Source organism: Prionailurus viverrinus, chromosome A2, assembly GCF_022837055.1.
Source record: "Prionailurus viverrinus isolate Anna chromosome A2, UM_Priviv_1.0, whole genome shotgun sequence".
NCBI lineage: Eukaryota > Metazoa > Chordata > Mammalia > Carnivora > Felidae > Prionailurus > Prionailurus viverrinus.
In genome coordinates, this window is record NC_062562.1 from 92,039,693 (window position 1) to 92,067,347 (window position 27,655).

Below are 27,655 nucleotides of genomic sequence, written 5' to 3' on the forward strand. Positions count from 1 at the left end.
AACTACTGGGACCTCATCAAGATAAAAAGCTTCTGACCTACAAAGAAAATCAACAAAACTAAAAGGCAACCAACAGAATGGGAGAAGATATTTGCAAATGACATATCAGATAAAGGGCTCGTATCCAAAATCCATAAAGAACTCACCAAACTCCACACCCAAAAAGCAAATAATCCAGTGAAGAAATGGGCAGAAAACACGAATAGACACTTCTCTAAAGAAGACATCCAGATGGCCAACAGGCACATGAAAAGATGCTCAATGTCACTCCTCATCAGGGAAATACAAATCAAAACCACACTGAGATATCACTTCACGCCAGAGTGGCTAAAATTAACAAATCAGGAGACTATCAATGCTGGAGAAGATGTGGAGAAACGGGAACCCTCTTGCATTGTTGGTGGGAATGCAAACAGGTGCAGCTGCTCTGGAAAACAGTGTGGAGGTTCCTCAAAAAATTAAAACTAGATCTATCCTATGACCCAGCAATAGCACTGCTAGGAATTTACCCAAGGGATACAGGAGTGCTGAGGCACAGGGCCACATGTACCCCAATGTTTATAGCAGCACTTTCAACAATAGCCAAATTATGGAAAGAGCCTGTCCATCAAGTGATGAATGGATAAAGAAATTGTGGTTTATATACACAATGGAGTACTACATGGCAATGAGAAAGAATGAAATATGGCCTTTTGTAGCAACGTGGATGGAACTGGAGAGTGTGATGCTAAGTGAAATAAGCCATACAGAGAAAGACAGATACCATATGTTTTCACTCTTATGTGGATCCTGAGAAACTTATCAGAAGTCCATGGGAGAGGGGAAGGAAAAAAAAAAAAAAAAAGAGGTTAGAGATAGAGAGAGCCAAAGCATAAGAGACTCTTAAAAACTGAGAACAAACTGAGGGTTGATGGGGGGTGGGACGGAGGGGAAAGTGGGTGATGGGCACTGAGGAGGGCACCTGTTGGGATGAGCACTGGATGTTGTATGGAAATCAATTTGATAATAAATTTTATATTTAAAAAAAAAATCAAATGAATGGTAAAAAAAATTCAGTATAGCAGTGACCACTGGATGTGGCAGTCGAGGCGGATATATGTCATGATTTGAAAAACTGCAGTGTTCTAGTTCAGAGATTGAATTGGTGACTTCACATGTGTTCACTTTATTAATATACTTCATAATTTATACTGTTACTTTCTACTTGTCAAATATTATACTAAAAAAATAATTGGCCTATGAATCTATATTTCTAAATAGCATTAACTGAATATAGAAGATTGAAGAAAAATAGTAATGGAAAGGGCAAGATGCATGTGAATAAGAGAGCCCAAGAAAAGGATTAACTGAAAGGAAAGAAGAAAGAGGAACTTTAATACAAGGGTTCTCAATAATTATTCATCTCAGGTCTTAAACAGAAAATTCTGTGATTCACAAGAGAAATATTACTGAAGTATGCACATTTTGTAAGTTATTTGTTAGTTTTATACTTCTTTTTCATAATTTTCTGTTTCTTCATAATTCAATAATTAGCACAATCTTCTGATTAATAATAGTGTTTTACAGGATACTCAAAGGGGAAGATTTTGATCTGTAATAATTGAAAAAGCAGGAATCAATATAATTCACAGGTGGTATTTAATGTATTTTATATTTTGATTTGTATTAATTTATTTACCTTACTAATTATGGCATTTAGAATAATGTCAAAGGTAGTTTGTATTATCTAAATATGACTACATACCAGTTAATATCTTTTAAAAAGTTAAAAAGAAAGAAAAAAGAAAAGCTTGTATTAGACAGATACTATTCATTCAATAAAGACTCATAAAGATCTGAGAGCCCAACAACAAACTAGAAGTTTATGGTCGCTAAAGAAGATAACTTACTGTTAGCCTTAAAGGGTTTAAATTTAGTTGATTTAAAAGTGATATATACATCAGACAACACTACCTAAAATTGAGCAGATACTAAAATAAATCCTACCTGAGAATGGTACATCTCTAAGAACAGTAGGAGCCCAGCCCCTCCAAAGGGAAATCCAACCATCTTCAGACACTTTCCTGCTGATAAATCGATGTAATTCTTCATAAGAAAACTTCTTAGATTGCATCTTGGTTCTAATCAATTCTAATGGACTTATCACAGTTACTGCACCAACTAATACAAACAAGTAAATATAAGAAAATAAAAACAAAACCATGTACGATGCAAACATATATACAAAAATATTTCATCATTATATATAAAAAAATTTTATTCTGAAATGTCTGCAAACCTTAAAATCAAATAGGTAAGGATGCCAATATATTGGAGCACCTTATTTTTCCCTGATAAGGGTATTTCTTAAAAGTCTGTTTTCATTTAACTTCCTCTTTCTGGTTTCAATTCTTTTTCTTTTTTTTAAGATTTTATTTTATTTTTTAAAGTAACGTGTAATGTCTAATATCTATATTCAATGTAGGGCTCAAACTCTCAACCCTGAGATCACGAGTCATGTGCTCCACCCACTGAGCAAAGCCAGGTGCGCCTAGTTTCAAGTCTTTCAAGAGCAGTTCCAGAAATATTACACATCAATTAAAGTACTATAAAACCTCACTTTTATATTTCTCATGGAGAGAAATATCCTTCTTCACAGAGGCAAATTCCCTTCTGAATAGACTCTGAATCCCAGAGTCTACAAGGAAAATGATTCAGGACTTGGGCATCAATTTGATATCAACCTGACATTAATCTGACATCTGATGTAACTCTAAAATCTAGAAAATATAAAGTCTAACCTCTCTGCCCAAGATTCAAAAGGAATGGGTTGATCCCCTCCTATCCTATGGCAATCACCATACTACAACTCAAAGAGTATAGATATTAACAAATCAGTACAAACTACAATGCAAAATACATCTTACCAATACTCTGTATTTTATGGAACATTATCTGTGACTGTCAAATTTTTAAAATAAGCTTTAAACCGAAATCAAAATGATATAACAATATGTTTAAGTTTATTAAACAATAAGTTTATTACTTACATCTAGCAACAATTCCAGCAACAATTGGTATATGACTTTCATTTTCTCCTAATTTTGATTTCAGAAAATAAGTTAATTGATCATAGCAGGTAAAATAAATGACTGTGGCAGGAACTGCCATCACTCTGTTAGAAACACACAAACAAAAAGATTTATACAAAATTAACAAAAGGCTTAAATGTATTCTTAAATTATTATTAAATATAAGCAAAAATCCTTATATTGTGTACAAGCTGAAAACCACAATGAATCAGTACAAATGATCAACTTTTCCTTTAAAATTATTGTGTTTAACTTAGTATGCAACAAAACGATACACAGTAGGTATCTGCCCTATGGAAGTTTAGATTCTAGTTGTGAAGGTAAGTTACAGAGCACTTGGTCAGGTCATAAACAGGAAAAGACTAATGAGGACACTCCTCTACCTCCTTGACTTGTTCTATTGTTTCTGGTCTCCCAAAATCTTCCTCCCAATTACATTTATTATAATGTGAAAACCTCTGAAGTAAAAAATACAAGAGCATTTATAAAATATTTTTCAAACTATGGGCCATATGTCATACCTGCTTATAACTAGAAATAAATTACAATTAATGGTTTGAGGAAATTCCAATGACATACCTTTCAAATGAAATTATCAAAAGGTTATTATAAATAAAATTAAACACAAAGGTGGGGCACTGGGTGGCTCAGTAGGTTAAGCATCCAAGTCTTGATTTCGGCTCAGGTCATAATCTCACAATTCGTGAGACTGAGCCCTGAGTTGGATTCTGCACAGACAGCATGGAGCCTGCTTGGGATTCTCTCTCTTCATCTCTCTCTGCCCCTCCCCGACTTATGCTTTCTCTCTCTCAAAATAAATAAATACATAAAAATTAAACACAAAGTTGCAGGCACTCTCATGTTATATATATTAACACAACAAGAAACCAACTTATGTTTATGGTCTAACTAAGGGACATTCACAGACCATACTTTGAAATGTCTAAGGTTCCATAGTGAAATTTGATGATGAGAATTAGAAAAAGAACTGACTGTTGGTTCTGGATCAGCCACTAACTTTAGAATTTTAGGCACTGTTTAAAATATATGCCTCTGGGCACCTGGGTGGCTCAGTCGGTTGGGCATCCAACTTCGGCTCAGTTCATAATCACATGGTTTGTGAGTTTGAGCCCTGTGTCGGGCTCTGTGCTGACAGCTCAGAGCCTGGAGCCTACTTCAGATTCTATGTCTCCCTCTCTCTCTGCCCCTCACACGCTCATGCTCTGTCTCTCTCTGTCAAAAATAAATAAACATTAAAAAAAATTAAAATATACACCTCAAAGTTGACTAATTCACTCCATAAAAAGATACATTAAAAAGAAATGAGACAGGGGTGCCTGGGTGGCTCAGTCTGTGAAGTGGCCAACTTCAGCTCAGGTCATGATCTAGCGGTTCATGGATTTGAGCCCCGTGTTGGGCTCTGTGCAGCTCAGAGCCTGGAGCCTGCTGTCTCCCTCTCTCTGCTCCCTCCCCCGACTCATGCTCTGTCACTCTCTCAAAAATAAAACATTTAGGGGCGCCTGGGTGGCGCAGTCGGTTAAGCGTCCGACTTCAGCCAGGTCACGATCTCGCTGTCCGTGAGTTCGAGCCCCGCGTCGGGCTCTGGGCTGATGGCTCGGAGCCTGGAGCCTGTTTCGGATTCTGTGTCTCCCTCTCTCTCTGCCCCTCCCCCGTTCACGCTCTGTCTCTGTCCCAAAAATAAATAAAGGTTGAAAAAAAAAATAATTAAAAAAAAAAAATTAAACATTTAAAAAATTTAAAAGAAAAAGAAATGAAACAAAGTATTACTTGGGCTTTTTCCATTTAGCCTTACTAGTTTATCATATTAACTCATATAATAGCTAGTTAGTAGAGAATTAAAATTATCCAGTAAAGGGAAAGTACACACATCAGGGTATTTCTTGTTAGTAAAATAAAAAACCAAATAACACCAAACTCTTCATTTCAGAAAATGCAAACAAAATTATGCACCAAAGACCTAACACAGCAGGCCTGGTTGTTCAAATCTTCTTTATCTTCAGGAGGACCTTTCTGCATGCCTGACTTTTGGCCAACTCTAAGGAATTTAGCCCTTGGAATAGTCCCTGCAATAAGGTTTCTTCGGTATGTTTGTAGCACAAAGTCAACTTGTTTAGGCTGATTTGTGCAAATTATGTGGTTTTTGGTAAATATCTGTTTTCTTCTGGGGGGTCTGGAGTTCTGGTAATCACAGCTGGTCATAAAGCAAGGTCATCAATCCCAATGTAAGCTTCAGACTGCCATTCAAATGGATTTTAAGGTAGAAACACTTTGCACATGCTGCTGCACTTCAGTGGGGGAAGAACAAGCATGTCCTGTGGGATGTCACCAGGGAGGGCCCTGGAAGCCTTGTGCCTGTCTGGTCAACTACTGTTGTGCCTTTCCCTTACTGATTCTGCTTTGTCTCCTTTTGCTGCAGTAAATCACAGACATGAGTATAACCTTAGGTCCTGTGAGTCCTTCTAACAAATCATCAAATATGTGGGTGGTTGTGAGACTCACAAAACAATGTTTTAGAAAATGAAAAAATCCTAATATTAAAAATTTTATGCACAATTTTATGCAACCATGTTTACTATAAGGCAAAATAAAACAGCAATCACCATTTAGTGAGAAAAAATAGTAAATTATAACTTACAAAGTAGGGGGAAGGCCACTCCACAGGGATTTAATGCCCTCATTTCGAATGATTTTCAAAAAGGCATCCTAAAATTATAATAGAAAAAAGTGTCAAAATATATCCCTGAACCCAACATTACAAACTTTTTGATAAATGATTGGTACACTGATTCTTTTAAGCATTTATGTCCAAAATATGAGTTTCTCAAACTTATATTACATCCATTCTTTTAAAACTTTCAAACATAAGTAAAACATTTCTGAATGATACTTTCTGCTAAGCAGAATAAAAACTATGTCACTAAGCTTTGGATTATTCTACTTAGGGCTTAGATGCCAAGTTTTATAAAGTTTATTATAAAAAGGAATTGGAGTAATGGCAGAGAATTGGTCAGATTAACTCTCTTGACCTTCTAAAGAATCTGAGAAAATATTATTTAAACCCAATACTTGAATTCTCTGGAGAGGAATCAAAAGCAGGTAAAGATCAGAGGAAAGTACTGTTAAGAGAGAGCAATGAGAGATTTGCAAGTTTGTAGCTTTTTGCCCATGGAAGTCAGCTGAGAACAGCACATGTACTTGCTTAAGGTGGCAAATACAGAGTGCAGGGTGGCAAATAAAGAGTGCACAAAGTTTGCATACAAAATCAGCCACAAAACTTGGCTCGCTAATGAATTATGCAATGCCTAGAGGAAGATAACAAAGTGCTGGCAACAGCAACAACAACGAAAAAAGCAGCAGCTAAAAGCTGCTGAGTGGAAGTTTCAGCTGCAATTCACCACAGGGGAACCTAAATATGGAGTCTGAATAGAGCCAAAGTTCAGTGCTAGAATTCTAGAACAAAACTGACTCTTCAGAATATAAAAGAAATCCAGAGTCCTTACAACGCATCATTCATAACTTCCACTATACAATCAAAATTGATTAGGGGTGCCTGGGTGGCTCAGTTGGTTAAGCGTCCAACTTTCAGCTCACGTCATGATCTCATGGTTCGTCAGTTCGAGCCCCGCTTCAGGCTCTGTGCTGACAGCTCAGAGCCTGGAGCCTACTCCGGATTCTTGTCTCCCTCTCTCTGCCCTTCCCCTGCTCTCTCTCTCACTCTCTCTCAAAAATAAACATTAAAAAATTTTTAAAAATTGATTAGATATAGAACAAAATATGCCCATACTTAAAGAAAAAGTAGCCAATAGAAATCAATGCTGAAATTTCAAATAATATAGTTAGCAGGCAAGAATTCTAAAGCAGCTATTATAAATATATTTAAAAAACTAAAAAGAGGATACATACATAATGAGTGAACAAATTTGGAATTTCAGCAAGAAACAGTTACCATAAAAAACAGCCAAATGAAAATTCTAAACCTGAAATGAAAAATTCACTAAGTGGGCTTAATAGCAGAATGGAAGCAGCAAATAAAGAGTTGGTGAACTTGAAGGTAGATCTTCAATCTGAAGAAGGGGGAGAAAAAGAATGAAGAAAAATGAACAGAGGCTCAGGGACACTGGGGAAACATTAAGTGGTAGAATGGTTTTATATGGAATCAGACAGGAAAGGAGAGAAAACAGTCTTAGAAATAACCTGAACAAATGATGGCCAAAAACTTCCCCAAATAAGTGAAAGATACCAATTTACAGAGCCTAAAATCACAAGGATCCCAAGCAAAATAAAAACAGTGAAAACAAAAAAAGAAAAGAAAAATGATAAGGGGTGATACAAATGAAGGCTAACCTCTCATCAGACACATGGAAGGCCACAAGATAATGAATGACACGTTAAACGTACTGAAAAACACATTATGCCAGAATTTTGTATGTTGCCAAAACAGGCTTCAAAAAAATGCTTGATAAAGACATTTCACTAGAACAAAAGCTGAGAGAAAAACTGCCAAAATACCTGCACGAAAGAAATGTTGAGAAAAGTTCTTCAGGAAAGAGGGCCACAATGCCAAATAGCAACTAAGATCTTCAAACAAGTTAGGAAGTACAGGAGAAATGGTAAATATGTGGTTATATACGAAACATTTATTTTCCCCCTTTCTCCTTTTAACTACTTTAAAAGATACAAGACTCTAAATAAAAAATTCTAATAGTGAAATGTGGAATTTGTAACATGCAAAGATGAACTGTACACGAAGCTATAGCACAAATAAAGAGGAGAGTGAATGGTGTCAAGAACTGTGAAGGGGCTGGGACTGTACTCCACCTGCAAGTTGACAAATCAGCCAGCCACAGTATCATGAGAGCTGGTAGAAGATAAGAATCTCTGGGATAAGAGGTAAAGGACAGTTTATTACTCACAGGACCAGCAGCAGCCAGAGTATCAGCATTTCTATGCCAGTTTCCTGAGCCCCAATTTCCACAAGGCAACATGAAGAAGGCTGGAAGACACCTGAACATATGGTGGCCTGCATTATAGGAGGGGAAATCTGACCATAGGGAACCCAAATCCTCTATAATAGGCAGTGAGGATACCTTTCTTTTGCCCTAGAGGGAAACACTGTATCATCCAAGCTTATTCATTATGTAAACATCCTTGAAAAGATGGTAAGGACAAAGGACAGTCAGTACCTTGCTCAAAACTTACGCAAAAATGTGAAAGATTTTTGGAGAACGGTCTCCCTAGAAATGGGAATAGAGAAGTCAATGTAATATTAATTATAATTGAACTAATCCAAAAGAGAGCAAGGAGAAAAAAAACAAAAAGCAACAGAGGGAGCATATAGTTTTGGACTGAAACTCAACCATGTTAGTAATTTTGGGGGCGCCTGGGTGACTCAGTTGGTTAAGCATTGAATGTTGCTCAGCTCACGATCTCACAGTTTGTGAGTTCAAGCCCCAAGTGGGGCTCTGTGCTGACAGCTCAGAGCCTGCAGCCTTCTTTGGATACTGTGTCTCCCTATCTCTCTGCCCCTCCCCTGCTCATGCTCTCTTTCTCTCAAAATTAAACATTAAAAAAATAAATTAAAAAATAAATAAAGTACTAAATTATCCAATTAAAAATCAGAGATTGTAAGAGAGGGTAACAAAAGAACAAGGCCCAGCTATGTCGTCTTGGAATAAAAGGATGGAAAAAGATATACTTTATAAATAATAATATGAGAAAAGTGGAGTGGCTATATTATATCAGACAAAAATTTCAATATAATGAATACCAGTAGTGATAAAGACACTTCATTATGATGAAAATATGTCAGAAAAACATATCAAAATCCATGTAACAAACCTAACAGAACTAAAAGGGAAAACAGACAAACTGTCAATCATAATTGAAGATTTTTATATCCTCTTTCAGTGACTGACAGAGTAAAGAAAAAATTGAGTAATAATCTAGAAGATCTAAATGAAACATCAGCCATCCTGACCTAATAGTTTATAGGATACTATGCCCAACAATTGCAGAGTACAGATTTTAAAGTGTACATAAAGGGGTGCGTAGGTGGCTCAGTCAACTGAGTGTTTCGAATCTTGATTTCGGCTCAGTCATGATCCTACAGTCGTGGAATCGAGCCCCACTTAAGATTCTTTCTCTCTCTCTCTCCCTCTGGCCTTCTTTCCCACTTGTATGCTCTCTCTCTTTCTAAAATAAATAAATAGATAGAGATAGATAGATAGTAGATGGGTAAAGTGCATATAAAATATTCAACAAGACAGATCATATGTAGGGCCATTAAGCAAGACTCAATAAATTTCAAAAATGTGAAAATTTACAGAGTATATTCCTCTAATCACACTGGAATTAAAAGTAGACATCAGGAATAACAGGATATCTAGAAAGTACCCCATTATTAAGAAATTAAAATACTGCACTTCTAAACCCAGGGCAAAAAACAAAATTACAAGGGAAATCAGAAAATATCTCAACTGATAATAAAAACAGAACATCAAAATTGTGGAATACATCAAATTTAGTGCTCTGAAGGATATAGTTGCCACTTCTGTTCTCACAACAAGAAAAAAGCTGAACTGAAAAATTAACAACTTGTTTTACACTTAGAAACGTAACCAGTTTTCAAATATACCCCAAACTTATATTCTCCTTAACAAAGCTGAGCGAGGGAAACTATTTTATCAGACCCTCATTTACTGCAGTTTTGCCAAAATCTGCAATCTGGCACAGTGGAAATACCCAATTCATGCTCCCTAAGAGTAAGACCTAGTCATAGGACTATAGAATGTTTCTCTTCCTACATACTTACCACCCCATCAACAGGGCTCCTGTGAAACAGAGGATCACAGCTGAAAGAACCACAAACCTAAGACCCTATTTGAGCAGTCTCTAGGAAAACTCAAAGATGATAGCGAACAAGACAAAAAAATAGGATACTAGAGGGAACTTCATTCTCTGAGAACACAGCTATAACAGGCAGTAAACATACACTAGCTTCTAATCAGATAAACATATCACTTGACAATAAAGCTGTATTTACCTGTTTTGTTTTTTTTTTTAACCCAATACAACATGCCTGGCTTTCAACAAAAAAATTACAAAGCACGCTGAATGGCAAACAACACAGTCTGAAGAGACAAAGCAAGCATCAGAACCAGACTCATATATGGCAGAGATTTCAGAATTATCAGACTGGGAATCTAAAAACATTAAAAAAAATTAAAAATAACTAAGATGAATATGCCAAGTGTTCTAATGGTAGTGTCAGAGGAGCAGAGGAAGAAAATGAGGAGGGGTTAGGGTTTTCCTGTCACCAGTGTAAGGCAAGCCAGAACTTCCTCTCTGCTGTCTTAGTCTGTTTGAGCTGCTATAACCAAGTACCTTATAAACGAAAGAAATTTATTTCCCACATTTCTGGGGGCTGGAAGTCCCAGACCAGGGTGCCAGCAAGGTCACAGGGTCCTCTTCCAGGTCTTTGATTTCTCATTGAATTCTCACATAGTGGAAGGACAAGGGAACTCTGGGGTCTCTTTTCTTTTCTTTTTTTTTTTTTTAAATTTTTTTTTCAACGTTTATTTATTTTTGGGACAGAGAGAGACAGAGCATGAACGGGGGAGGGGCAGAGAGAGAGGGAGACACAGAATCGGAAACAGGCTCCAGGCTCTGAGCCATCAGCCCAGAGACTGACGCGGGGCTCGAACTCCCGGACCGCGAGATCGTGACCTGGCTGAAGTCGGACGCTTAACCGACTGCGCCACCCAGGCGCCCCTGGGGTCTCTTTTCTAAGGACATTAATTCCATACGTGTCTGCCCTCATGACATAATCACCTCTCAAAGGCTACACCTCCTAATACCATCACATCAAGTATCAGGATTTCAACATATGAATTTTGGGGAGACACAAACATTCAGATCATATCACCTGTGTAAGAGTAAAGAAACTCTCCACACGGTGTGCCCATGGAAGCTAAGTGAGGAACCTTAACTTCCAGCTACACTCAGTACTAACAAGGTGACACCCCTCTTCCTCTAACATTGTCTAAAAAGCCAGTAACAATAGAATGTTTCAGTGAGATTCAGAGTCTCTTAATGTAATACTTAAAATTTCTTGGTTTCAATAAAAAAAAATAATCACTTGTCATTCTAAGAAACAGGAAGATGTCAAACTGAATGAAAAGAGACAATAAACAGACGCCAACACGGAGAAAAGAGAATATTAAAATTATCTGACATAGATTTTAAAATTTTCTTTTTTTTTTTTAATGTTTATTTTATTTTTGAGACAGAGAGAGACAGAGCATGAATGGGGGAGGGGCAGAGAGAGAGGGAGACACAGAATCGGAAGCAGGCTCCAGGCTCTGAGCCATCAGCCCAGAGCCCGACGCAGGGCTCAAACTCACGGACCGCGAGATCGTGACCTGGCTGAAGTCGGACGCTTAACCGACTGAGCCACCCAGGTGCCCCTATCTGACATAGATTTTAAAGCAGTCAACAGAGAAATCACTGAATGATCATTTACAAACACATCCAAAAAATTAGGAAGCCTCAGCAAATAAATATACACCCAAAAACCCTATAAAGACAGAATTCTAAAAAATGTTCAAGTAACACATTAGAAGGCAGGAAAAATAAAACAGCAACAGAAAACAAAGAGAAAGCAAAAAAGGAAATGGTAGGCTGTTAACAATGGGACAACAGAACCAAAATGGAATCACGTATGCTCACCCCTATGTCAGCACAACCAGCATAGTACCTAACCTAACTGCAGTTTCAGCCTCTCCTAAGAACATGACCTTTAATCAGTCAATGTGTAATTACCAGGTTAGCACTAGTGAGGTAATCTGCCAGACAGACCCCCACCTTCCCTCAGAGGAAGGTGACCTTGCCTGTGACAATCCACTCCTGGTTAGTAGAACTTCCTGGGCCCATCTTCTTCTGCCTATAAAAGTCTTCTGTTTGGTGTAGCTCCTCAGAGCTCCTTTCTACTTGCTAGATGCAACACTGCCCAAATCATGAATTGTTGAAATAAAGCCAATTAGATCTTCAAATTTAGTCAGTGAATTTTGCTTTTTAACAAAGATTAAGTTCTAATGTATCTATAACTCTATTAAATATCAGTAGTCTAAATACATCTGGTAAAAGATAAAAACTGACAGTAGTTCAAAAAACATGACTCAATTATATGCCATTATGGGGAGCAAAATTTGCCACCACAAAATGTGACTTTTTGACATGTAGATTATTTTAGGCTGAATATTTTCAAGAAACATAAGGTTCAGGAAGAAACTTTGACCTTCTTTCTGTCTAAAAGAGTTTAGAAAGAGGAAGTGCTCTAGGAAGGGAGCTTTCACCATAGATAACTATAGTATAATATAAAGTAGGTGTGGTAGAGAGAAATCTAGCAAAATCTGTTAAAATTCCTGTGTCCCAATGTTTCTATGTGGTTCAGCACACATTATTTACCAAACATTTACTTTTTCATATTCCTGTGAATTGTCTTTATTCCTTTGAAGTCCCAGACCCCTCTCCCTTCTTAACTGTGGGTGGCATATAAACCTTAAATGCCTGCCTGGGGGCTGTATTATCTTACAGAGCACCTGTACATATGTAATTAAGTTTGATTTTCTCCTGTTAATCTGTCTCATTGTCAACACAGTAAAGATGTTATTTCTTCCCAAAGAGATATGTAGCCTTAACACAATTTCTATAAAAATCTTAGTGACATTTTTTATAGATATAAAAATATTTTTCTAAAATTTATATGACAAGACCAAGGAACTTCAGGAATAGCTAAAACAACTTTGAACAAGAAAAATAAAAATAAAGTGGGAGAAATCAGTCTACCCAATTTCAGGGCTTATATAGTTATAGTAATTAAGACTGTGTGATCTCAATACCCAAAAAAACAAATAATCCAGTGAAGAAATGGGTAAAAGACATGAATAGACACTTCCCCAAAGAAGACATCCAGATGGCCAACAGACACATGCAAAAATGCTCAACATCACTCATCATCAGGGAAATACAAATCAAAACCACAAGGAGATACCACCTCACATCTGTGAGAATGGCTAACATTAACAACTCAGGCAACTACAGATGTTGGGGACGATGCGGACAGAGGATCTCTTTTGTACTGCCGGTGGGAATGCAAACTGGTGCAGCCACTCTGGAAAACAGTGTGGAGGTTCCTCAAAAAATTAAAAACAAAACTACCCTACGACCCAGCAAGTGCACTACTAAGCATTTATCCAAGGGATACAGGTATGCTGTTTCAAAGGGACACATGCACCCCAATGTTTATAGCAGCACTATCAACAACAGCCAAAGTATGGAAAGAGCCCAAATGTCCATTGATGGATGAATGGATAAAGAAGATATGGTATATATAAAATATGGAGTATTACTTGGCAATCAGAAAGAATGAAATCTTGCCATTTACAACTACGTGGATGGAACCAGAGGGTATTATGCTAAGCAAAATTAGTCAGAAAAAGACAAATATCCTATGACTTAACTCATATCAGGACTTCAAGACACGGAACAGATGAATATAAGGGAAGGTAAGCAAAAATAATATAAAAACAGGGAGGGGGACAAAACATAAGAGACTCTTAAATAATGGAGAACAAACAGAGGGTTACCAGAGGGGTTGTGGGAGGGGGGGACAGGCTAAATGGATAAGGGGCATTACGGAATCTACTCCTAAAATCATTGTTACACTATATGATAACTAACTTGAACGTAAATTTAAAAAACAATAATATATTAAATAAAGAAAAAAAAGACTGTGTGGTACTGATATAGGTAATAGACAAAAAAATGAATGAGAGTAAAGAATTCAAAACTAGAGCCACAGAGTATGCCCAAATGATTCTTGATAAATGTGCAAAAGCACCTAATGGAGGAAAGACAGCCTTTTAACAAATCCAACTAGACACCCATAGGCAAAATGAACAAAAGCAATGAAAAGGTCCACCTTGGGTTTATACTTTATGTAAGAATAATTCAAAATGGATCAAAGACTTACACATAAAACATAAAGCTATAAAACTTATTAAAGATAAAGCATTCTTAGATTTGACACCTAAAGCAAGAAAAAAAGTTGAACTACATCAAAATTAAGCTTTAACTCCATGAAAGACTGTTCAAGAGGATGAAAAGGTAAGTCTGAGAGTGGAAAAAATATGTGCAAATCCACATTCGAGAGAGGATTATTATCTAGATTTTATAAAGAGTTCTCAAAACTTAACAGTAAAAATACAAAGAGTTCAATTGGAAAATGGGCAGAAGACATGAGAAGCCATGTCCCTGAAGAGGATATACTAATAAACAATAAGCATATGAAAAGATGTTCAACATCATTAGCCACTAAGGAAATGCAAATTAAAACCACAATGAGATATCATTAGACATCTATCAAAACTGCTAAAAAGTGACAACATCAAAGGCTAGTGAGGATATGGAGAAATTAGAACAGTCACACACTGCCACTGGCAATGTAAAATGGTACCACTAGTCTAGAAAACAGATTGGCAGTTTCTTAAACTCTAAACATACAACTACCATGTGATCTAACAACTGCACTCCTAGGCATTTATCCCAGAAAAATGAAGACTTATGATGATATTAGGACTTATAAAATTAGAAATATACATTTTGGTCTTTGTCCATGGTTCCTGGCACATAGTTCCTAAAATCAATATAATTTCCTAATTGATAAAGAGCAGTGGAGCATCTTTTGTTCTAATATTTGGCCTTTTTTCTTAGTCCTAAAAAGCTCCAAAAAATAAAGGTGAAAAGGGTATCTTTTGTTACTCATAACTGTGGGGGATAAACTTAGGAACCCCCCCCCCCCCGGGCTTACACCAATGGGTTAACAAGGCACAAAGAAATATAAGGCCATAGGATGCTCACACCCGAGCTTGGGTAAACAAGATTGGCACCCCAACAATAGGGAGGTGCAAAGGAACCCCAGGATCGGGCACAAAGGCGCCCAATACAAAGATTTATGAGGTAAGCAAGATTAGGTGTTCAGGGCAGAAGTGCCCCCCAATTTAGTACTATAGCAAAAAGCTGCTTTCACAGGAGGAAAGGACCAAGTTACATAAACAGGTAAATTGAGCTATAGACTGCTGTGATGCAGGTGAAGCTGCCCAGAGCTGAGATGATTAACAAAAGAAAGGTGCCTTATTACCTCTGAGGTCAAGTGTCCTATCTGTCTCATCCCCTAGTCTAGCTAAGATAAACGGAGGTGGTACTTCACGTCCACCATAAACAACCTTCTGCCCAACTGCCTGGCGCCCAGATTTTGTTTTGTTTTAACCCAAACCCCTAACCCCGAATATCTTCAAGACCCCCTTTTCCTCATGTCCCCAAGTTAATGTTCACAGATTCATTGCTTCTTTGTACATGCCCAACATGTTTGCAAGCCTTCTGATCCTAATAAAAATGGGGCTAGTAAAAACCCTGATTCAGGGCTCTTGTCTTTTCCCAGACATTAGCCATCTCTTGCTTTTCATCGTGCATCCCGCTCTTTTGCTGGCCAAAAGAGAGCTTTAGACTTACAGTCTATGACATGTAACAAATCTCTTTCAAACCCCATCAAATTTATGCTAAGGAGGTGACTTATGAAAGGTCCCTCAGGACTGGGCACCTGGGTAGCTCAAGTCAGGTGAGTAGTCCTGTCTGACTCTTGATTTCAGCTCAGGTCATGATCCCAGGGTCAAGGATCAAGTCCCACTCCATACCGAGAATGGAGCCTGCTTAAAATTCTCTCTCTCCTTCTGCCCCTCTCCCGGCTAGTATACACATGCTCTCTCCCTCTCCCTGAAAAAAGAAAAAAATAAAAAATAAACATGAAAAGTCCCTAGATAAGCAGTGGATGGGGGGCTGGCTGCTGGGGTACCCAACCATGTGATTAAAGGGCTCAAACTTCTAGTCTCACTCCACTACTCTAACCCACACCCCAACTTCACGGGCTCTGGGGAGGAAAAAGGGACAAGAGGTTACATTAATAACCAAAGGCCAATAATTTGATCAATCATGCCTATATAACAAAGCCTCCTTAAAAAATCCCTCAAGTATGGGGTTTAAAAACTTCCAACTTGGTGAGCACAGCACATGGAAATTCAAGGAGGGTGACATACCTAGAGAATGAAGCTCCATACCCACCCCCCGAGTCTTGCACTGTGTCTCTTCTACCAGGCTATTCCTGAGATGTACCCTTTCATAAAAAGCTGGTCATCTAGTTAGTAAACTATTTTCTTGAGTTCTGTGAGCTATTTAGCAATTCACTGAATCTGAAAAGGGGGTTGCAGGAACCTTTGTTTACAGCCAGTTACTCAGAAACACAGGTGACAACCTGATCTATGATTGGCATCTGAAGTGGGAATAGTCCTATGGTTTCAGAATGGAGTTAAACTCTAGGATACCTAGCTGGTGTTCATTAATACTTGAAGAATTGTTTGGAATAAGGGAAAAACCCACATATCTGGTTGAGAAATGTTGTAAATAGGGTGTTCGCAGAAAAAAAACAGTGAGTAGTTTTGTTTTGTTTTTTAATACTTTCACACAAAAACCCGGAAATGAATCTATGTAACAGCTTTATTTGAAACAGCCCCAAACTAGAAACAATCCAAAAAGCAAAGTGTGGTACATCAATACCATGGAACTACTGAGCAATGAAAAAGAACAAACTATTGATAAATGCAACAACCTGAATGAATCTCCAGATAATAATGATAAATGAAAAGTGCTAATCCAAAAATGTTATATATGTTATTATTCCATCCACAGAACATTCTTGAAATGAGAAAATGATATAAATGAAGAACACATGGGGCACCTGGGTGGCTCAGTCAGTTGAGCATCCGACTTTGGCTCAGTTCATGGTCTCACGGTTTGTGGGTTCAAGCCCCATGTCAGGCTCTGTGCTGACAGCTCAGAGCCTGGAGCCTGCTTCGGATTCTTTGTTTCCCTCTCTCTCTGCCCTTCCTCTGCTCACGTGCTCTCTCTCTCTCTCTCAAAAATAAATAAACATTAACAAATGTTTTTAAAAAAAAATGAAGAACACATTAGCGGCTGCCAGGTGTTAAATAAGGAGCAGTTGAGAACACAAAGGAAATGGGTGTGGCTATAAAAGGGAAACAGGAAGGATCCTTGTGGTGATGGAATTGTTCTACACTTTAAATGTATCAATGCCAATATCCTGGATGTGATATGGTACCACTTTTGTATGATGTTACCACTTGGGGGGGAAGTAGGAAAAAGGTATATAGGATCTGTCTGTATATTTTTCTTAAAATTGTTATTATCTATAATTATGTCAAAATTAAAAAGTTCATTTTTTCTTTTCACACAAAAAAGTACAAACAGATGAAAAGAAAGTTAATAAATTAATTAAAAGCAAAGCAGTACTTGCCTTTTCCTGCCTTACATCTACCTTTTAACTCTGGATAACTGTGCTGTGTCATGGACTTTTTACTCTTACCATTAGAAAAATCTTTCATACATAAATCGTAAAAATAGAAAACATATTGTGATTATAAATAACATAATCTCCTTACCAATGTACCCTGGAATCGTCCTGGCTTCTTATACCATGCTCTGTTGCCTTCCTCTTCACAAACACATAGATGATCCATAAGTCCATTACTATATACAAAACATTTTCCTAACAAAGAAGATCCCAACAGTCAAAACCTACTTCACACAACTATGCTATTTTTACAGATGAACAAATTCAAAGTACAAGGAGTTGACTAGAAAATTATGAAAAGAGATATACCTTTGTTTTCACCTTTTAGGATGAAAAATACATACGTTGATTTGCTTATGACATAGCACTAGTCTCTAAACTCAAAGTAGTGAAAAGTAATAGAGTAAATTTTACATTTTCAGAATGTAGAAAGCAAATGCACACAGAAATAAATTCTTTTAGGGTATATGAGGGAATACAGGGGGGAAATAAAGGAGGAAAACCTGTTTTGAAAAGAGAACATGGGTGTACATCCTATTTGACAAGAAGAAAACTGTGGTATACAAGGGAAATTCAGGCAATAAAATTTTTTTTGGACTATACATAAGTGAAAGAGACATATAAATAAATAAAAACATACACATAAATCTAATGTACACTTGAAAGTTGCTTAGAGAGTAGATTTTAAAAGTTCTCATCACAAGAAAATGTTAATTGTGTGAGGTGATGGAACACTGACTAAACTTACTGGGTTGATCATTTTGCAATACACACATACATTAATTCATTATGTGGCACACCTAAAACTAATACAATGTTATATGTCAATTATATCCCAATTAGAAAAATACACTATTTAAAAAGGTTCTTCTCACCAATGTAAATTGTGCTATGCTTTGTCCCTTGCTCTCTATTTATACTGCTCAATCTAGACATTCATCAGCTCCCACCTAATTTACTACAACTTTCCCTAATAGCAACTCCTTCCAATTATTGGACTCACTCTAGCTGCCAAAATTACCTTTTCTGTTCAACCATGTATAATTCTGTGAGTTTCATAATATGTAAGTCTAAGTGTCTCCTGCTTTTAAGGATTTCTTAAATGTGTAGGAAACTACCTTCCCTTTTACTCTCCTATAATCCATGTATACTTTCCTCCATCTGAAATATGCCTATTGTTCATTCCATCTCAGTACTGTGTTCATCAGAGGGGCATCTTTGTCCAAGCCAACATTCTCATAGTCCAAGCAATCTGTTTTCTGCTACTTAAACATGTTTAAGGGGCACCTGAATAGCTCAGTTGGTTAAGCATCCGACTTCAGCTTGAGTCATGATCTTGTGGTTCATGGGTTTAGCCCTGCGTCGGGCTCTGTGCTAATAGCTCAGAGCTTGGAGCCTCCTTTGGATTTTGCGTGTTCCTCTCTTTTTCTGTCCCTCCCCACCTTGTACTTTCTCTCTCTCTCTCAAAAATAAATAAACATTAAAAAAAATTTTAACATGTTTAAAATATCATCTTTATAAAATTGTGGAAGATTGATAAAGGAATTGCTATTTTTTTCCCATCTAATAAAAATACATGACTACTCTTTTCAAATTCACATAAACCATACTATCCTGATAAAATAATGATTTCTAAGCATTATATTCACACACCAGTTGGATGACTGTTGGATGAATGTTCTAGGATGGGCAGAACTCTCAGACTAAGGAGGAAGCTAGAGTCTAAGATTCCTTACACTTTTAATTGTGCTCTTGTGAGACACATACTCAAATATTAAATCACCCGATACTTTAATCAGCTATATAAAAGAGTTATAAGTGTTTTATATATATTTGTTTTAGGGCTAGACTCCATCACGTACAACTAAGTACGTGCCAAAAAGCATTTCTGCATGAGGATAAAGAGGCATGAACTTTAAAAAATTAACAAAAAATATTTTTCAAACAAAAATGAATAAAGTAACATTTAAAAACCTAACAAGATTTTCAGGAACTAGTACACATACCTTTGGAGAATGGGCTCCTTTGTGCTTGCAGTCGAATTTTAACGACATCCAGAGGAGTCACTATGAAGAAACATAAATTTTAATTAATAATACCTGTAAATTATACAGATATTTGTCCAAATATGACAAAATGTAGCAAATCATACCCCTCTTCATGACTATATGAGTAAGATTATTTATCTCAAAGTGGTTTTAAATGTAACATTCTAATTTTTTGCCCTTGAATTCTGTTTAAAAGAGGATCAATGAGAAGACAATTACTTCTCTCATCACTAAACTATCATTTATAATATTTCTATAATAATTCAATTCCAAACCTAAAATACTAGTATTTTTAAGAAACTACATCATCTAAGGTAAAGAATAAAAGTTTTAGAAGTCTATATAAAAATTTGAGAATAACTCTATTACAAGTAATCAACAATATTAGTTTTTCTAACACATTAAATTTAGCTATATCAAATAAAAACTATAGATAATGAAAAAGTGAGTAAGCTAGCCATAAATCGTCTTTACTGTCACATTGTGTTATTCCATTTGGGAATAGCACAGTAAAGGAGAATTGTTTTCATTTGCATGCTATTTTATCCAAGTAGGAAAAAATGCCAAATAGTGGTTGAAGAAACCTTTTCCTTATCTGAGAATGAGGAAGTCACATTACATTATCTTTAAGGTCTTTACAACACTAACTGAAGTGAGATAGCACATCCAACAGTAATACATTTATATGTGTTCTAATCATCTGCTATCTTATCTAAATAAACTAGCCATCTATCACCTAACTATATTGTTTGTCTTTCTCTAGAAGAAATAGACTGTAAAAAACAGAAAATGTGGCCAAAGGAATTTAAGAAATTCACTGTTAATGCAAGCAAAAGAAAACGTAACTTGTATTTGTTGCTACCATAAGTTGCCCAAGTTCTAAATCATTCATTATACTAATATTTTATCCTATTTTCTTGTTTCCTTTTAAAAAAGGCTAATAGAGTCATAAAAGTTCAATATTGACAGGCACTTCAATATTGGTCTGAGCCCCTGATTTCATAGGTAAAAATGAAGTTCAGAGAGAAGTAGGGACTGTCCCAAACTGCACTCAGCCTAAGAATGGCAAAGACTGTAATAAAATTCAAGTCTCTTGATTCTCTCTCCAGAGTTATTTTTATGTTACGCTGATGGAGAGATATGATGAAGCATGAATGATAATACTATCATTATTTCAGACAGTAAATTCAAATGGAAATCTATAACAGTTACATAATCTATAACATTAACATTATTTTACCCATTAGTGATGTCAGGATAGCTCCAGTACAAGAGGCAAACATTTGTTGAAGGGGTGTCACTTTGATAATCTGTGGTCCCTCTGACTCAGGATCCATATTTTTAACTGACTAAAGAAAAATCTGTTAAGGAAAATCAAAATTTAAAATAGGAGTTTAATGAAAATGCCCTCAGATCTGACTGCTAAAAATTAAATCATCTATAAAAACAGTAGCCAGCATTAATATCAAAGCACGTGCTGTTGACCATAATTAAAAATAAATATATATAAGTTCTACACAAAGGCACTAACTACACAATTGTCATTAATAGAACATGCACTCTGATTTTCCAAAAATGGTAGTGCACTTAAGCTGTGTGAGCAGCATCACATTTGTAAGACAGCTCATAGAGCAGTAAGAATACAGACTCTGGCCATGTAACAGAATGAAGGCACCTGATCAGCAAGGCCCAGAATCTGTGTATTTAGCCTCATAAGAACTATGTATATACTCTAATATAGAGCTAGCAAATATATCATTATTTCTGATGCATGCCAAAGTTGCTCCAAAGGTATAAAATAAAAACACATAATCTTCAAAAGAAGCATTATCTTAGAAAAATTTGATGTGAAAAGCAATATATACTCTTTTCTAAAAAGTCAGTTAATATAAAAAAGTATAAAAACCACTTATAAACCTTTTATTCAAAAATAACCACTAGCAATATAAGGGTATCACCTTTCCAAATGTCTATGTACACACAAATGCATATATAAGTATGTACATGTATATAACACATACACACATGCACCTGCAGATTACACATAATAAATCAAACACGTACAAACATTTGTATACCTGTGTACATGCATCTTTTTAAAAAAACAAATAGGTTAATACTATTCATAATGTTTAGTAGCAGTGTGGACCCTTAAAAATACATTACAGACATTGTATCAATAAATATAGATTTATACTATCATTTCTAATACTTTGAGTTTTTGATTATATTTAATCAGTCTCACATTGTTGGATATTTAGGTCACTGTCAAATTTTCATTATTCATTCACTCATACACTCTTGTATAAATATCCTCATATACATAGTTTTTTGTAGTCTTCCTAGAATTACTATATAAGAAAAAGTAAGCTTACTAGGCTTAACTAAAAACTTGAGATAAATTGCCAAAATGCTTTCCAGAAAGACTGGACCAATTTATACTTTCACTGGAAATAAATGAGTTCCTATTAACCCAGAATTTCACCAGACTCACTCACTCACTCACTCACTCTCTCTCTCTCTCTCTCTCTCTCACAAACACACTTTGGTATCACTTATTTTTTTTTGTGAACAATTTGAAAGTAGGTTGAATACATCACACCTCTTCATCCTAAAAACCTCAGAATATTCTTAAAAAAAATTTTTTTTAATGTTTATGTTTTTGAGAGAGAGAAAGAGAGAGACAGAGCATTAAATCATCTATAAAATGATGGGAGAGGGGTAGAGAGAGAGGGAGACCACAGAATCTGAAGCAGGCTCCAGGCTCTGAGCTGTCATCACAAAGCCTGACCTGGGGCTCGAAAGCACAAACTGTGAGATCGTGACCTGAGGCGAAGTCAGATGCTTGACCAACTGAGTCATCCAGGTGCCTTACCTCAGAATATTCTTACATTTCACAGTAACATTATCAAATTGAGGAAACTTAATTTAGAGAGTATCCTATGGTTCATATTCCAATTTTATCAATCATCCCAATAATGAACTTCATAAAAATGGTAGTCTTATCATTTCCTCGGACTTTTCTTACTACTCACCTGGTTTAAGTCTTTTCCTCAACTCTATGCTGCAATATTTTGTTTGTAACATCAGTAGCTGAAAATCTGTAGTGAAAAATGAAAGTAATTGTCTTATTTTTTCACACAAGAAAAGGAGAACCTAAGGAAAGGAGTATGTAAAAAAAAAACAAAAGACAAATCAACAAATATTTACTGAGTATCCTCTTTTACACACTTTGAGGAATATTGCCACTGTAAATTTATTCTGTTAAAAAAAAACCCCAAAACAATTCTAGAACCTGCACACTCTGATTAACCTTAGCATCACTGAGTCAGTAAGATTTTGTGCTGCAAAATTAAGTATTCAGCATTATCTATCTATGAAGTATTTTTTAGGAAAAAAGTTTAATCTAAATCTAAACAATCCACTGGATCTAAGTTCCAATTTATAGGAAATTCAGAGACTCAAGTAACATGGTTAAGAATACCACAAAATAGGAGAAATTGTAACACTCTATAGGACTATTGTCTTGGTTTCAACAAATGAAATTAAGGTGGGAAAAAAGCAGGGGAGGGAGAACTGTTCTAGTATAAGGAAATCTTGTGAGAGTTACCAACCAAATACATCTTGATTCAAATAAATGAAATTTTAAAAGTCAGTTTGAGGGTAAATAAGGAAATCTAAATATCATCTACATATCAGATATTAAACAATTATTATTGATTTTGTTTGATAAGATAATAGTACTATGGTTATACTGGAAGTGTCTTTTTTTTCAATTAGAATTTTTATTTATTTATTTTTAGAGAAAGAGAGAGAATGAGAATGAGAAAGAGAAAGAAAGAGAGTGTGTGCCATGAAGGGGGAAGGGCAGAGAGAGCGCATCCCAAATGTGGATTACTTTCACAACCATGAGATCATGACCTGAGCTGAAATCAATAGACACTTAACGGACTGAGCCACCCAGGCACTCCCAGAAGTGTCTTTTTTTTTTTTTTAAGAGAGTCACAGTGTAAGTATTATAAAGCTAAAGTGTTATGATAGCTGCAGTTTACAATACTTCAGAACAAATAAATATACTAATGTTAATAATCTGCTGGGGTGCCTGGGTGGCTCAGTCAGTTAAGAGTTTGACTCTTGGATTGAGCTTCACGCTGGGCATGAAGCCTGCTTAGGATTCTCTCTCTCCCTCTACCCTTCCCCTGCTGTGCACACACTCTCAAAACAAACAAACAAACTCCTAAATCTAGGTGGTAAATATACCATAAGTTTTTCACTGTTCTGTATTTTTCTGTATATGGGAAAATTTGAACAATGAAATGTTTTTAGTTCCTGAAATTTATGTAGAAATTTCAAGTCCAAGAAAATACTTTTAACACTTGTTTATTTGAACATAGTTAAGTGGAAAAATAATAAACATATGCTAGAATATAGGTGTACTCCTCCTCCAGAAAACTAAAAAGGCCTACAATGCTTTATTTTGACATCCTTTCCAGCAAAGTTGTTAACCTGAATATGCTCAAACCAGAAAAAAGAGTAAAAAAAACTGATATATTTCTAACAATTATATAGAATTATATAGAATTTAAGTCAGAAATTCAGTTGTAACATTTGAGAACTCAGAATTAAGGTTATTGGACTTTTTATTTCTTAATAGAAAAGTATTTAAAAAAATTATAGCAGCAATTTTTATAAGATCATAATCTACTTAACAATGAGATCTGAAAAATTAGTCTCTTTTTCAATTTATCTGAAAAATAATATGGGAAAAAATGAACAACATAACCACAGATTTGGAGGCAGATGGAGAAAAAGTGGGAAGTAATAATCATTGAGGACTGTCTAGAACTTGTAACATATTCTCCAGTGTTTTAAATTCCTTACAGTCCAATCATCCTACTTATCTTTTTTCTTTGCATCCTTCTACTCTTCTAATGGAGGGAAATGATTTTAACATTAATATATCCTGTAAACTCAGTATATTTCATAAAGAAATATTCTGCAAGAAAAGCTTTTTCCCCAAGTCCCCCAGCTCCTATTTTTTACACCTTTTCTGCATTCTACACAGTACTTAAGTTGGTATTAATAGTTTGGTATACACCGCCAAGGTGATTTTGAAGTATAAAAGGCAAACATTCTCAAGCATGAATAATGAACGAGCCCTCCTTGGGGCAAGAAATAAATTTAATTAGTGACAAAATAATACTCAACCAAACAATGGATGGAGAGGCTTTAGTTAAGATTAGGGCAATACCCAAGTTGGAGGACGGTAAATCAACACATACTTCGTATCATCAGAATTTTTAATTTTTTTCAGTCAAATATGTTAACTGCTATCTTTTTTTTAAATTTATGTTTTTATTTTATTTCTGAGAGAGAAAGAGAGAGAGAGAGAGAGAGAGAGAGAGAGAGAGAGTGTGTGTGTGTGTGTGTGTGTGTGTGTGTGAGCAGGGGAGGGGCAGAGAGAGGGGGAGACACAGAATCCAAAGCAGGCTCCAGGCTCAGAGCTGTCAGCACAGAGCCTGATGCGGGGCTTGAAATCCCAAATTGTGAGATCATGACCTCCACCGACTGAGCTACCCAGGCGCCCCTAGTTTTACAATTTTAGATCTTATATTCAAATCTTAACCCACTTGGGAGTTGATTTTTGTGTATGGTATAAGAGAAGGGTCAAAGTTCTTTTTTTTTTCCTTAATATTTATTTATTCTTGAGAGAGAGAGAGAAAGAGAGAAACAGAGTGTGAGTGGGGGATGAGCAGAAAGAGAGGGAGACACAATCCAAAGCAGGCTCCAGGTTCTGAGCTGTCAGCACAAAGCCTGACGCACTGCTCAAACTCGTGAATAGAGAGATCTTGCCCTGAGCCGAAGTTGGACACTTAACCAAATGAACCATCCAAGTGCCCCCAGGGTCAAAATTCTTATATTGTTAATGTAGTGAAGTTTATCTATCTTTCCCTTTATAGACAATACCTTTTTGTTTCCTCTTTAAGCAATCTTTCCTTACTTAAAAGTCCAAAAAACATATGCCTCCCTAGGTGTGTTGAAGTTGTGCTATTGAACAGATATTAATTCTTTAATCTAAGTGTAATTTTTTATTAAAAAAATGTTTTTGGGGCGCCTGGGTGGCTCAGTCGGTTGAGCGTCCGACTTCGGCTCAGGTCATGATCTCGCAGTCCGTGGGTTCAAGCCCCGCGTCAGGCTCTGTGCTGACTGCTCAGGGCCTGGAGCCTGTTTCAGATTCTGTGTCTCCCTCTCTCTCTGACCCTCCCCCGTCCATGCTCTATCTCTCTCTCTCTCTCAAAAATAAATAAACGTTAAAAAAAAAAAAGTTTTTTAAAAAATGTTTTTAATGTTTATTCATTTTTTTTTAGAAACAGAGCACAAGTCGGGGAGGGGCAGAGAGAGAGGGAGACACAGGATCTGAAGCAGGCTCCAGGCTCTGAGCTGTCAGCAGAGAGCCCCACATGGGGCTTGAACTCATGAACTGTGAGATCACGACCTGGGCCGAAGTCAGTCACTTAAATGACTGAGCCACCTAGGCACCTTTAAGCAGAATTTTTTAAATAGCATGTGAAATAGTGAGCCAATTGCATCATTTTCCAGGTGAAAACAGGTAACTATTTTCTCCAGGTCCAATTACTAAATAATCCCTCTCTTCTCCTCTAAACAGGTGCTTTGTGGAACTGTTTCTAGGCTCTCTATTCTATTCTGTTAAACTTATCCATACTTAAACCTTACCACACTGCATTATTATGTAGTTGTAATAGGCGCTTATATATGTGGTAGGGTAAATCCACCCTACCTGTTCTTCAGAAATGTCATGGCTGTTCTTGGCCCTGAGGTCTCTCATGTAAATTTAAAAATCATCCACAGGGCTCCTGAGTGGCTCAGTCAGTTAAGTGTCTGACTCTTGGTTTTGGCTCAGGTCATGATCTCACAGTTGTGAGATCAAGCCCCTCCACTCAGTGTGGAGCCTGCTTAAGATTCTCTCTCTTCCTCTCCCTCTGCCCCTTCCTTGGCTCATGCTTTTTTTCTTTTCCTCTCTCTTTCCAAAAAAATAAAAAATAAAAATAAAGAGAAAGTCAATCAAAACACTACTGAGTCATCACACAGAAAGACAGCAAGAGGGAAAAAAAGTAACAAAGAATTACAAAAATAACCAGAAAACAATTAACAGATGGCAGTAATTACACACCTATCAATAAATTACTTCAAATGTAAATGGTCTAAACGCTCAAATCAAAAGACATAGGATGGCGGAATGGATAAAAAACCAAGACTCGGGGCGCCTGGGTGGCGCAGTCGGTTAAGCGTCCGACTTCAGCCAGGTCACGATCTCGCGGTCCGGGAGTTCGAGCCCCGCGTCAGGCTCTGGGCTGATGGCTCAGAGCCTGGAGCCTGTTTCCCATTCTGTGTCTCCCTCTCTCTCTGCCCCTCCCCCGTTCATGCTCTGTCTCTCTCTGTCCCAAAAATAAATAAATGTTGAAAAAAAAAAAAACCCAAGACTCATCTATATGCAGACTATATTTCAGACCTAAAGACACATAAAGAATGAAAGTGGAAGGATGGAAAAAGACACCATACGAACAGAAGCAGAAAAAAAAGGCTGGTATCTGATCTGAGTAAAAACTCAAATCAGATAAAACAGACTTTGAAACAAAGACTGTAATAAGAGACAAAGTATTTACATAATGATAAAGGGGCAATTCAACAAGAAGGTATAACAATTGTTGTAAATATCCACAAACCCAATACTGGAGCACCTAAATGCATAAAACAAACATTAACAAACATAAAGGGAGAAATTGAGAGTAACACAGTAATAGTAAGGGACTTTAACACCCCTTATATCCATGAATACATCATCCAAGCAGAAAATCAATAAGAAAAATGAACAAAGTCTTTGAACAAGACATTAGACCAGATGGACCTAACAGGTATATACAGAACATTTAATCCAAAAACAGAATACATATTCTTTTTAGATGCACATGGAACATTTTCCAAGATAGATCACATTAAGGCCACAAGTCTCA

General features: G+C 36.5%; 1 protein-coding gene across 3 annotated transcripts in view; it reads right to left on the bottom strand.

Moving 5' to 3' along the window:
* SLC25A40 (solute carrier family 25 member 40) overlaps positions 1 to 27,655 on the bottom strand; it is a 70,219-nt gene that overhangs the window by 32,874 nt on the left and 9,690 nt on the right. For all 3 annotated transcript variants that reach the window (XR_007148521.1, XR_007148520.1, XM_047842062.1), the window contains exons 2-8: positions 22,658 to 22,723; positions 20,863 to 20,983; positions 19,581 to 19,640; positions 17,663 to 17,769; positions 5,728 to 5,795; positions 3,030 to 3,154; positions 1,987 to 2,160 (exon numbers count right to left, since the gene is read on the bottom strand). Coding sequence is in view for 1 of the 3 variants with exons in the window: in XM_047842062.1 (XP_047698018.1) it covers positions 1,987 to 2,160; positions 3,030 to 3,154; positions 5,728 to 5,795; positions 17,663 to 17,769; positions 19,581 to 19,640; positions 20,863 to 20,959 (631 nt within the window). In the remaining 2 variants the exon portion in view is untranslated. The remainder of the gene's footprint in view (positions 1 to 1,986; positions 2,161 to 3,029; positions 3,155 to 5,727; positions 5,796 to 17,662; positions 17,770 to 19,580; positions 19,641 to 20,862; positions 20,984 to 22,657; positions 22,724 to 27,655) is intronic.